This window comes from Vespa velutina, chromosome 13 (genome assembly GCF_912470025.1).
Source record: "Vespa velutina chromosome 13, iVesVel2.1, whole genome shotgun sequence".
In the NCBI taxonomy this organism is placed as follows: Eukaryota; Metazoa; Arthropoda; class Insecta; order Hymenoptera; family Vespidae; genus Vespa; species Vespa velutina.
The window spans coordinates 4,867,293-4,877,583 of record NC_062200.1 but is presented as its reverse complement, the minus strand read 5'-3'; the positions used below and the strand labels follow the sequence as shown (position 1 = coordinate 4,877,583).

At 26.0% G+C, this 10,291-nt stretch overlaps 2 protein-coding genes across 3 annotated transcripts in view; both read left to right on the top strand.

Moving 5' to 3' along the window:
* Positions 1 to 1,086: 1,086 nt before the first annotated feature.
* Positions 1,087 to 5,753, top strand: LOC124953663 (phosphatidate cytidylyltransferase, photoreceptor-specific). Of its 2 annotated transcripts, none has more exons than XM_047505386.1 (10): positions 1,087 to 1,377; positions 1,778 to 1,902; positions 1,979 to 2,075; positions 2,149 to 2,325; positions 2,627 to 2,829; positions 2,933 to 3,089; positions 3,173 to 3,310; positions 3,395 to 3,526; positions 3,622 to 3,756; positions 3,890 to 5,753. In XM_047505386.1, the coding sequence occupies exons 1-10, from the start codon at positions 1,309 to 1,311 to the stop codon at positions 3,977 to 3,979; spliced, it is 1,323 nt and encodes a 440-aa protein (XP_047361342.1). In that variant the 5' UTR covers positions 1,087 to 1,308; the 3' UTR covers positions 3,980 to 5,753. The 2 variants fall into 2 exon arrangements, with proteins under 2 accessions (XP_047361342.1, XP_047361341.1); XM_047505385.1 differs by having other exon boundaries at positions 3,173 to 3,325.
* Positions 5,754 to 8,574: 2,821 nt separating this feature from the next.
* LOC124953880 (DNA-directed RNA polymerases I, II, and III subunit RPABC3) overlaps positions 8,575 to 10,291 on the top strand; it is a 68,546-nt gene continuing 66,829 nt past the window's right edge. Inside the window, exon 1 of the mRNA XM_047505883.1 lies at positions 8,575 to 8,693. Within this exon, the coding sequence (XP_047361839.1) occupies positions 8,621 to 8,693 (73 nt within the window). The 5' untranslated portion in view covers positions 8,575 to 8,620. The remainder of the gene's footprint in view (positions 8,694 to 10,291) is intronic.

Here is a 10,291-nt window from a genome sequence, read left to right as displayed (position 1 = left end):
TATCTAGAAGTACGTAATTTATTTAAAGTATATTCTTGAAAGTTATATGAAATTTAGTAATCGTCGAAATTTCGATAAAACTTTCGTTTATTATCGATTAAATCAAAATCAGAAATTGATTAATAATTTCAATATAAGTAATTATTTGAAATATATAATTAATATGTCGATCGATCTTATTACTTAGAAAAAATGAAACCGGAGAACATATTATAATTTTTAATTATTTCGATATAATACTAATAAAATTTATGGCATTACATATCATATTGCATGTAATAATATATACTAAATTATACTAAAAAGATAATGTATTAAAAAATTGCAAAAGTATTCAATTATTAATTGCCCTGTTGGATCTTGAAATGACGACATCTATTAACGAAATAAATAAATAACATAAGTAAAATAAATCATCCATATGTTGGTAATGTAGTTGATCTATAATTAGTATCGAATAATGCTGTAAAAGCTCTTGTGCATCGGATGTTCGGAGATGAATAAAAATTATAGTAAGTAGAAAAATAAATCACATAAGATTTATTGATGAATTAAACATCCAAAGTATAGAACTAAAATAATGAAATCGAGATTGAATATACAATAAAAAAGTTTTTTTTTTTCTGTTTCACATTAATTATCATACTAATGATATTAATGTGTCTTTATAGTTTTTTACATTATAAAATTCTTATATACAGAAAGCATAATATTATATATTATTAGTAATCCGTTCTAATCATAGAATTTTACAATACTTTGTTCAGCTTACAAAAGAAGTTAAAAGCTATTAAGAGCAACTGTGATGTGTGTTTATGTATGTATGACTAATGTATTCATTATAAACATTCCTCAAATAACTCTCGCTTTTCATTGATGATACTGAAAGAATAAATTTGGATATCCCTGTTTCTTTATTGGTTATTTTTGTTCGCGGCAAGATAGATCGTTACTTCATAGCCAATAATATCTAAGCAGGATGCAATAGAATTACTCGCTGCTCCTCGGATAACACGGCGAACTTGGTACTTGAAAATCGTCCATAGCGCCTTTCTTTCTTTTTTTTAATCATCGATTTTCCGAAGAATACCGATTAGATCCGAGAATGAACGAGACGTCGCTACGTTAATCTGGTATTTCATTCGCGCGAATTGTTTGTCACGTCCGCCCAGTTTAGTAAGATAATTTTATGCATATAAATATGCAGTTGTGTCGTTTGTATCAACGGTCACAGATAGACAACAATATTTAAGATTTTAATTTTTACTTCGTCAAAAAATTAGTTACAATTTATTCGCCCTGTAAAAAATGTCGGAACTTCGAAAACGAACTGTGGAAGATGCGCCCGCAACTACGCGGGATGTCACTGACGATCAGGTGAAATGTTTTTTTATATTTCTTTTTAGACATAATTCTGCGAACATTTCGAAACAAATAAGCGGACTAATGTATTTATTGATTTTTATTAATTAATTAAAATCTTCCTACTTTTGAAATGTATACGTTCATTTAATTGATTAATATCTATTATTGACAGCTAATAACAGGGACGCGTCAACATTGTTTGCCCCCGCTAGTATGTATATAATCATTTGACATTGGTATATTCCATTGAATGGATTACCCTTTGGCATATTAATGAAATGCCATATTAAAGTATTAATAATGTTTATTTTATTTATGTATTTCCCTTATTTGCTGACAATGTCCAGAAAATGTTTTTTGCATATTATATTTTAAATTAATGTAAAAACAATTTTCTTAATATTGTTAACAGAAGGAAGAAATTGAATCTGAAGATGACGCGAAATTGGAGGTAGAGGATCTTTCTAAAACATTGTCACAAGGAACTCATCATACTCCTCAAATTTTGAATCCTGTTCTTTCTGGTCTTTCAGATCGGTCAGTTTGAACATAGTTTTACTTATAATTTTTTATTAAGGATGTATTCTTAAACAATTTAAAAAATTTTTTTCAGTTGGAAAAATTGGATTATTAGAAGTATTTCAACGTCTGTAATGATAGCTGTATTTGGTTTTATTATATATGGTGGGCCATTAGTACTTATGATTACGGTAAATATTATTTCTAACAAAATAAACAATTACTTTGAATGTTATTTCATTATATGTTCATTTATTTTCACAGACATTAATAGTTCAAGTAAAATGTTTTGAAGAAATCATTAATATTGGATATGCAGTATATAGAATTCATGGTTTACCATGGTTTAGATCTTTATCCTGGTATTTTTTGATAACTTCTAATTATTTCTTCTACGGTGAGAATTTAATGGATTACTTTGCAGTTGTGATCAATCAAACGGTAAATGAATTCATTTTATGTATATTTTATTTGATAAAATATATATCTATTATAACCTAAAATAAAATGTTATAAATATACATAAGTTTGGCGCAAAATCAATAAAAGAGCTGCTACAAATAAGATCTATATAATCTTTGTGTGGCTTCTCATACAATTTTACAAGGCTTCCACAGTATGCATTATGTTAATTATATTCGTTAGGAATCAATTATATAAATAAAATTCAAAACGTAATGTAAATTTAAGAATTTATATATAAGATAACACAATATTAAAAATAACTTTTTTCTATTTTTAGGAATATTTACGTGTGCTCGTGACATATCACCGATTTATTTCATTCTGTCTATACATCGTTGGTTTTGTTTGGTTTGTACTGTCACTTGTAAAGAAATATTATATGAAACAATTCTCTTTGTTTGCATGGACACATGTTGCACTACTTATAGTAGTGACACAAAGTTATCTTATAATACAAAATATTTTCCAAGGACTTATATGGTAAATTTATTATTTAAAATAATTATCAATTTTCCTTTTTTTTTTTTTTTTATTAATAATAGTTTATCAAAATATTTATTTATTTTTTTATATATTCATTTAGGTTTATCGTACCAGTAAGTATGATAGTTATAAATGATGTTATGGCTTACATGTTTGGTTTCTTCTTTGGAAGGACACCTTTAATAAAATTGTCTCCAAAAAAAACGTGGGAAGGTTTTATAGGTGGAGGAATTTCGACAGTTTTCCTTGGATTATTGGTAATAAGAAAACAATTTCTTCATAGTTCGTATAATAATAATATTCATAAGAGAATGATTATCAAAACATTACTATTTTACAGATATCCTATGTTATGTGCCAATATCGCTATTTCATTTGTCCTATTGAATATAGTGAAGCTTTAGGTAGGATGACAATGGATTGTGAACCATCTAGTTTATTTCAACCACAGGAATATGGTTTGCCAAAGAGTTTACAAGTAATTACAAGAATGGTAATATTATCATCAATAAAAGAACCATAACAGAAATTAAAACAGTATAACAATTATATTGTTTCGCAGATCAATGGAAAAGAGACATTGACTTTATACCCCTTTTTACTTCATTCTTTATCAATGTCTATATTTAGTTCTGTGATTGGACCATTTGGAGGATTTTTCGCCAGTGGATTTAAGCGAGCTTTCAAAATTAAGGTAATTCGATTATATAAAATACTGTTATATTTTATTCTGTTTGTTTGTATCATAATACTGATATTAATTACAAACATTACATTATTGAAATATAGGACTTTGGAGATGTAATTCCTGGTCATGGTGGAATAATGGATAGATTTGATTGTCAATATTTAATGGCAACGTTTGTCAATGTTTATATTTCATCATTTATACAAACAGCTTCACCTCAAAAACTTTTGCAACAGGTAAAGTGGAACAAATATTGTGCATATTATTATTATTCTGTTTCCATTATTTTGTTTTCTTGTTAATTCTTCCTTGCATTTAATTGTTACATTATTTATATACAAATTATATATAAGTTTTTATGCTTTATAGGTTTATAGTTTAAAACCAGAACAACAATTACAATTATTTCAATCTTTAAAAGATTCATTAGAAAACAGAGGACTTTTAAATATGTATTGATTTAAGAGAATACACATTTCTTAATAATTATTGCAAGAATTTCTATAGCATACAATTAATGTATGAGAGAAATTATTACTGTCATTTCTGTAAGTGTCAATCAACAAGATATACAATCAAATATCAGTAAACGAATATCAGTAAATAAATAGAGATTAGTTAATCTCTGTTACAATTTTATCGATATCGTAGAAAATTGATAAATATGCTATAAAATATTTGCGATTTTTTGTGCATTCCGCATAAGTTAGGCGTAATATTGGAACTGATTATTTCTATGCCTTTTATTAAGAAATGCCATTTTCTTTTCAAATAGCACAAGCCAAAGAATATTGCCTTTGATAAATCCTGTGTTTTGTATATTAGCTTTTGCGTATAAATCTTTATAATTGTATATTTACTTCTTTAATCAGGTACAAATAATGTTCAACAAGGGAACATATTTTTCCATCCAATTGTATATTAAATATTACAAGTATCTATATTTATCAGATCTCAATACATTAGTTGCTAATAATTACGCATTTATGAATCAATTTGCAAGAATGTCTTATTAGACGTACAGCGTAATCTTTTTAGTAATTGACATTCAACGATTATTATTAATATATATATATATGCGTGTATGAAAATCAAATGAATTAATTTATTTAATTTTATGTGGATACTTGCTTGTTCCTCTAGAAAATTATATTTACTATTTGTTGCGGATGATACATTATATGCAAGTATTAGTAGCAGATTCGATTAGACATTTTTAAGAAAAAATATAGGTTTCATCTTGTATTCGATGTTATATAAAATATTTATTTAATAACAAATTATTATATAATGACCTTTAAATGAAATTTAAATATTTTGCGAGAATATATAATTCTTCCTTAAATATTTATATTTTTTTGCTCAAAGTTGAAATTTTTGACTGCATTGAATAAAAATTTGTTGAATGTCACAAGATAAAGAACAATTCTTCTATATAAGAAATCTTCCCATATTAGAAAAGTACAGTATTGTAACAGACGCAATCATAGTAGTATTTATCGTCTGTTTTTATACATTTTAGTACTTATTATTTCTATAATATATTCTAATGTACTAGAGATTTCATAAACTTTAATTATATTTTTCTTTTGTATATATGTATGTACCATAATGGTTAATATATTATAAAAGTGTAAATGCAAACGAAGGTGTTTCCAATTATAAATATTACACATCTGTACTAAGTTGTGATAAATGAAAACATCATTGTTTGCAGAATAAATATTACTGTAATATGACGATCCATTTATTTAATAAGATAGAGATGTTATGATTTATCATTCTATTATTTGATATAGTAAGAGTTCTATAATAATTGGGAAAATTGCAAAGCATACATACATGTAACCGAATAGTTAAAAATATCGGCATCTGATTATTTCATTTTCAAACGTTCCTAATATGTAACCTTGAATTGCGCCAATTGTCAGCGATAAAAATATTATTAATGTTCAATACTATTTTCCGTGCATTCTATATTGTCTGTTAAGTTGACATGGCACAATTACTTGGTATTTTTATGTGATCGTATTACATTTCCAAATAAAATGCTGTAAGTCTTTCTTGCAGTTGACAAATCAGATGTATCGCGCGGATAAAATACAAAATGTACCTAATTAATATAAATTAATATTTGTACATTTCTTTATTATTACATTATGATTAACAAATTTTGATGTTGAAGTCTAAATGTTGAAGAAAATTATGGTCTATTTGAATTAGAAGATAAATAGAGAGAAAGAAAAAAAGAAAAAATAATAGATAAATGGTTAAAGATAAGTATATTTATTTATTAGATAATATAAGAAAAAAATTATATATATATATATACACACACACATATACATATACATATATATCTGTATGGATTTATGTAATGTAACATAAATTCTCTATTTTAACGTACAATATTCTGTATGAATAAAAAGGAGATTTATGTGCAGTAACAAATATATTATATAAATAAAAATATATAAAACCAATATAACTTAAATACAAATTTATAGTAATAATATATTTATGTAGTGATATTGTAACAATAAAGTATGATTTGTCGTTATATAACTCTGATATTTAATTCTTTATTGAAAACTAATGAAAAAACTCTCATATTTGATAATATATTCTTATGTAAAAATAATAGAAATTTTGCCATTTTAATTTTTGGAATTTGTTATTATTATAGATTATTGGACAATCAAATTTCAAATATCATGATACACTATTAATGTTAATGAGATAAAACAATATGAAATTAACATAAATATTAGATTTTTTAAATCTTTATTGATTTCTTATTTAAATATTAAACATTTAAAAATAAATTAGAGAAAATGTTTTGTTATTGCATATTACAATTTTACATATTTTTTAATGTGATTGATAAAGAAAAAAGAATTTATTTATCCAGAAAAATTAGTAACACTATGTGTATATGTATACGCGTATACATACAAACACACATGTGCATATTTGAAATATCATTTCAATGCTTCGCATTGCAGATAGACATAAACGTAAACAAAATAAATGATCAAGCTTTCGACCTCGAGTCGAGTTTGAAGCTAGCAGACGCATCACTGCGTCACAACATTCACTTCGTGTAAACATTTCATTCATAGCTCTTTAAAAAAAAATGATTAAATTCTCTCTTTCGGAATTTTTGGGATCTTTTATACATACATACGTAAAAGAAAAATTTCAACATATGGTAACCTCTACGTGGTAAAAATTAAACTCCAGGACAATCGGTATTTTTTATCATATAATTTCTTTGTAAATTATAGCATTATTGGCTTTGTACATTTAATTTTTATTTTATTTTAATATAATTTTTTACTAACGATTTTATTAAGTTGATTTTTATGTTATGAACATTAGGTTGATACGAATAATGATTATTCGCATCGACAAAGTTGTCAATAATGTTTTATAGGTTAGGAGAATTGTAAGAAATCTATTAATTAAATTATCTTTTCATTATTTTCTTTCTTCTTTTTTTATTTCTTTATCTACAATACCATGTAATATAAACAATCAGAATTAATCGTAATATTCATTGATATGTAATATTTAGTATCGTCGGTAAGAAAGCAAACTATATTTAAATGTAATTGAAATTATACGAAAGATTTAAGATTACAAATAGCAAACATTAAACGTTTTTTTATTGGTTAGATCAAGTAATTACAATTACACCAACTTTAATTATAATGCTCACATTTTTCTATTGATATACGAAATTTCGATAGTAATCTACCTTAACGATATATATGTTAGCAATAAACGTGGGTAGTGTTTGTTCTTTAATTACTACATTGGAATGTGTTTTATGACTATCACCTTCGATGTTACAAAACGAATAGTAAATATCAGAGACTATAATGGTCGTGTCAGTATTAAAGATCACAATTTTATTTCGTAATATATATATTTTCTCATTGGTACACGTTCACGACAATTATTTATACAAATTTTCATAACTTATCGACGATATTAATAAGATATATACTGGTATTTTAAGTCGTTAAATTTGTCTGGTTTCTTTTAGTTTCAATCATTGTCAAGAATTTAATTTTAATAATAAGAAAAATAAATAATTGTACAAATGGAAATCTTCCATTTTAGCGGTAAATTAATAATAGAAACAAACAATCATTTTTTCTTTTCATTTCTTTTTCTTTTTTTTTGTTGCATATACAGACAACATTTCTACATTGTTACAATTTTGTAATAAGTTTTTTCTTGGATCGCTGCGTAACATGTTATGATGTGTCTATTTTTTTTTACGTAATGTCTTGTAATAATGCGTCATCGGTGGAAGAATCAGAGTTTATATACATCACGCATTGCGAGTTTCCTTTTTTGCTACGTATAAAAGGATAACGATTATCGTGCGACGTAAAAATACAAAACTGTTATGTGGCTCCCTCTATCGGTGATGTAGAAAATTTAACTTTCAAGGTTATCATTATTTTCATTATGAAATAATTCGAAAAAGGAAGACGTGTTAAGGGTTTGCTTATTCCAGTTACGTTTTTTCTCTTATTGGAAAACTCATAATTAACTAAATGATCATTTAATTAATTAATTAATTAATTAATTTCTTTTTACCGACTTATTTTATACAAAACATATTAATCATCGATGTTATCATGGTAACAAAAAGTTTACATAATTTAAATAGAAATGTAGATACAGTAATTCGAATAGAAATGTAGAAGATATAAGTGTAATTATTTTCCATGGTGTGTTTTCATTTATTTCATTCGAAACGTTTAATTAATTATTTTTATTTTAGCATATAATGAAAGTTCAAATTTATTTTATACTTTAAACAGTTATAAAGAAGATAATCAAACACTAAATACATATGGAAAATAACAGATTTTCTAATCGAAATATTTTTTCTTTTAGTAAAATATATATATATATATATATATATATAAATCGTTTAAATTTAGATAAAGAATGTTTAATTTTGTGAAATGAACAATTTCACAGATACATCATGCCCCTAAATATATTTTTTCTTGATACGGTCCTGTTTGTAATTTCAGTGTTCGTCGCTAGGAAGCAGAGTGATCATTAGCAAGTAAAATGGCGGGTGTGCTGTTCGAAGATATTTTCAATGTGAAAGACATCGATCCAGAAGGCAAAAAGTTTGACAGGGGTGAGTTCAAGTTATAACTTATATTATTCTGTACGTTATTACAATAACTTACAATAATCGTAAGATAGGATAGTGAATTTTTAAGTGATTTTATGAGGAACGTTTCATGAAGGTCTCCCATGCTTCAAGGTTGTTACCGGGAAAACGCACATGGCGTGACAGTTCTATACGTATATCTAAAATTAGCAAATCTAAATACGTTAAAGAAATTCGTCATTCAATTCGCATCTACTTTGACTGGATTATTTTTTCTGGATAAAAAGTATTCTTCGATAATCGATCGTAGATTCGACGTCACATTTCAGAATCTTGTCTAAGCATACGCGTGCCGTTTGTTTACCGGCTGATTTGCAGCAAAGGCGGGACGTTCAAATAAGCTAGACGAGCGTAATATTTTATAATTAAAGTAAATCTCAAAACGACCATTCCTGGTATTTTTTCACGTCCACATTGTTAATTTTTCATCAAAATTAATGATCCGAAGGTTTTCTATTTTTTTTAATTTAAAAAAAAATTTTTTTTTTTATTTTTTTTTTATTTATGTATATTATAATTAATTTACGCATTAGTTGATTATTATTAATATTCTCAAATATTAAATCATTAAGTGTATATGTTGTAAAAGATGTATTAAAAAAATATTTGTAGATGATCAAAATTGGTCAAATATTTCTTTGGTTTTTAACAATATCGTGAAAATAATTATACAAAATTATGATACATTATTTGCCATGTCGATTTGTATTGGATTATCTTTTAAGTTTCGTTGCACCAAATAAACAATGCGTTAATCGATCGATACGCCATCGTAGTACTTTCGCTTGTTCCATCAAAGAATGTCTTTGAAGTCATACTGTTTCTGAATTTTTTTTTTCTTTCTTTTTCTTCTTTTTTTCATCCAACGTTCCAGATGTTTTATTAATTTCAATTCTTATGCCATTTAAATAACTACCTCCTCTTTTATACAAATTAATGACTCTCAATTAGTCATGCTTAAAAGTATTGACATAAAATGATCAATTATATACCGATTATTAATGTATAATTCGAGACATCGAAATTGATGTGTATCTAGAAATATAATCGATATCGACCGATTTCTTTGCGGAGAGAGAGAAAAAGGGGGGGGATAGGTTGTAGCGAAGGTCGCGAGCATATTCTATATTGATCGGAAATAAAATTTTATAAGGAGCATTTAGACAGAAATGAAAAATAAAATGAAAAGGAAGAAACATAAAAGATAAAAAATAAGACGAAAGATACGAAGATTCTTAGAAAATCAACAATAGGAATAACTTAAAGGATCTATTTCCATTTTTTTAATACATACAAATCTACTTAATCGTTCTTGATCATACGAAAAAACTTAAATTACGAAAAAGTTAAAACGCGTACTTAAAAAAAAAATAGAATGGTCACTCGTAGAAACTTAGAAAAAGGGGGGGCTTCGAGTGAGAGGAACGTTAGGGAGAAAAGTTAAGAAACTAGTGGGTTAAAGGTAGAGCAATAAGGGGTGAAGATAGGAGTTAGCCGAATCGCGTCACCCTATATTTTCACCTATATTATCTCAGGAGGAAAGGGTTTCGGAGGTGGGGAGG

What these genes read in the sequence shown, in the direction of transcription:
- LOC124953663 (XM_047505385.1), top strand. Translation starts at nt 1,309, where the DNA reads ATGTCGGAACTTCGAAAACGAACTGTGGAAGATGCGCCCGCAACTACG. An exon ending in GGGATGTCACTGACGATCAG is followed by an intron (nt 1,378 to 1,777) that starts GTGAAATGTTTT and finishes TATTGTTAACAG; the next exon opens with AAGGAAGAAATTGAATCTGA. An exon ending in CAGTTGTGATCAATCAAACG is followed by an intron (nt 2,326 to 2,626) that starts GTAAATGAATTC and finishes TTCTATTTTTAG; the next exon opens with GAATATTTACGTGTGCTCGT.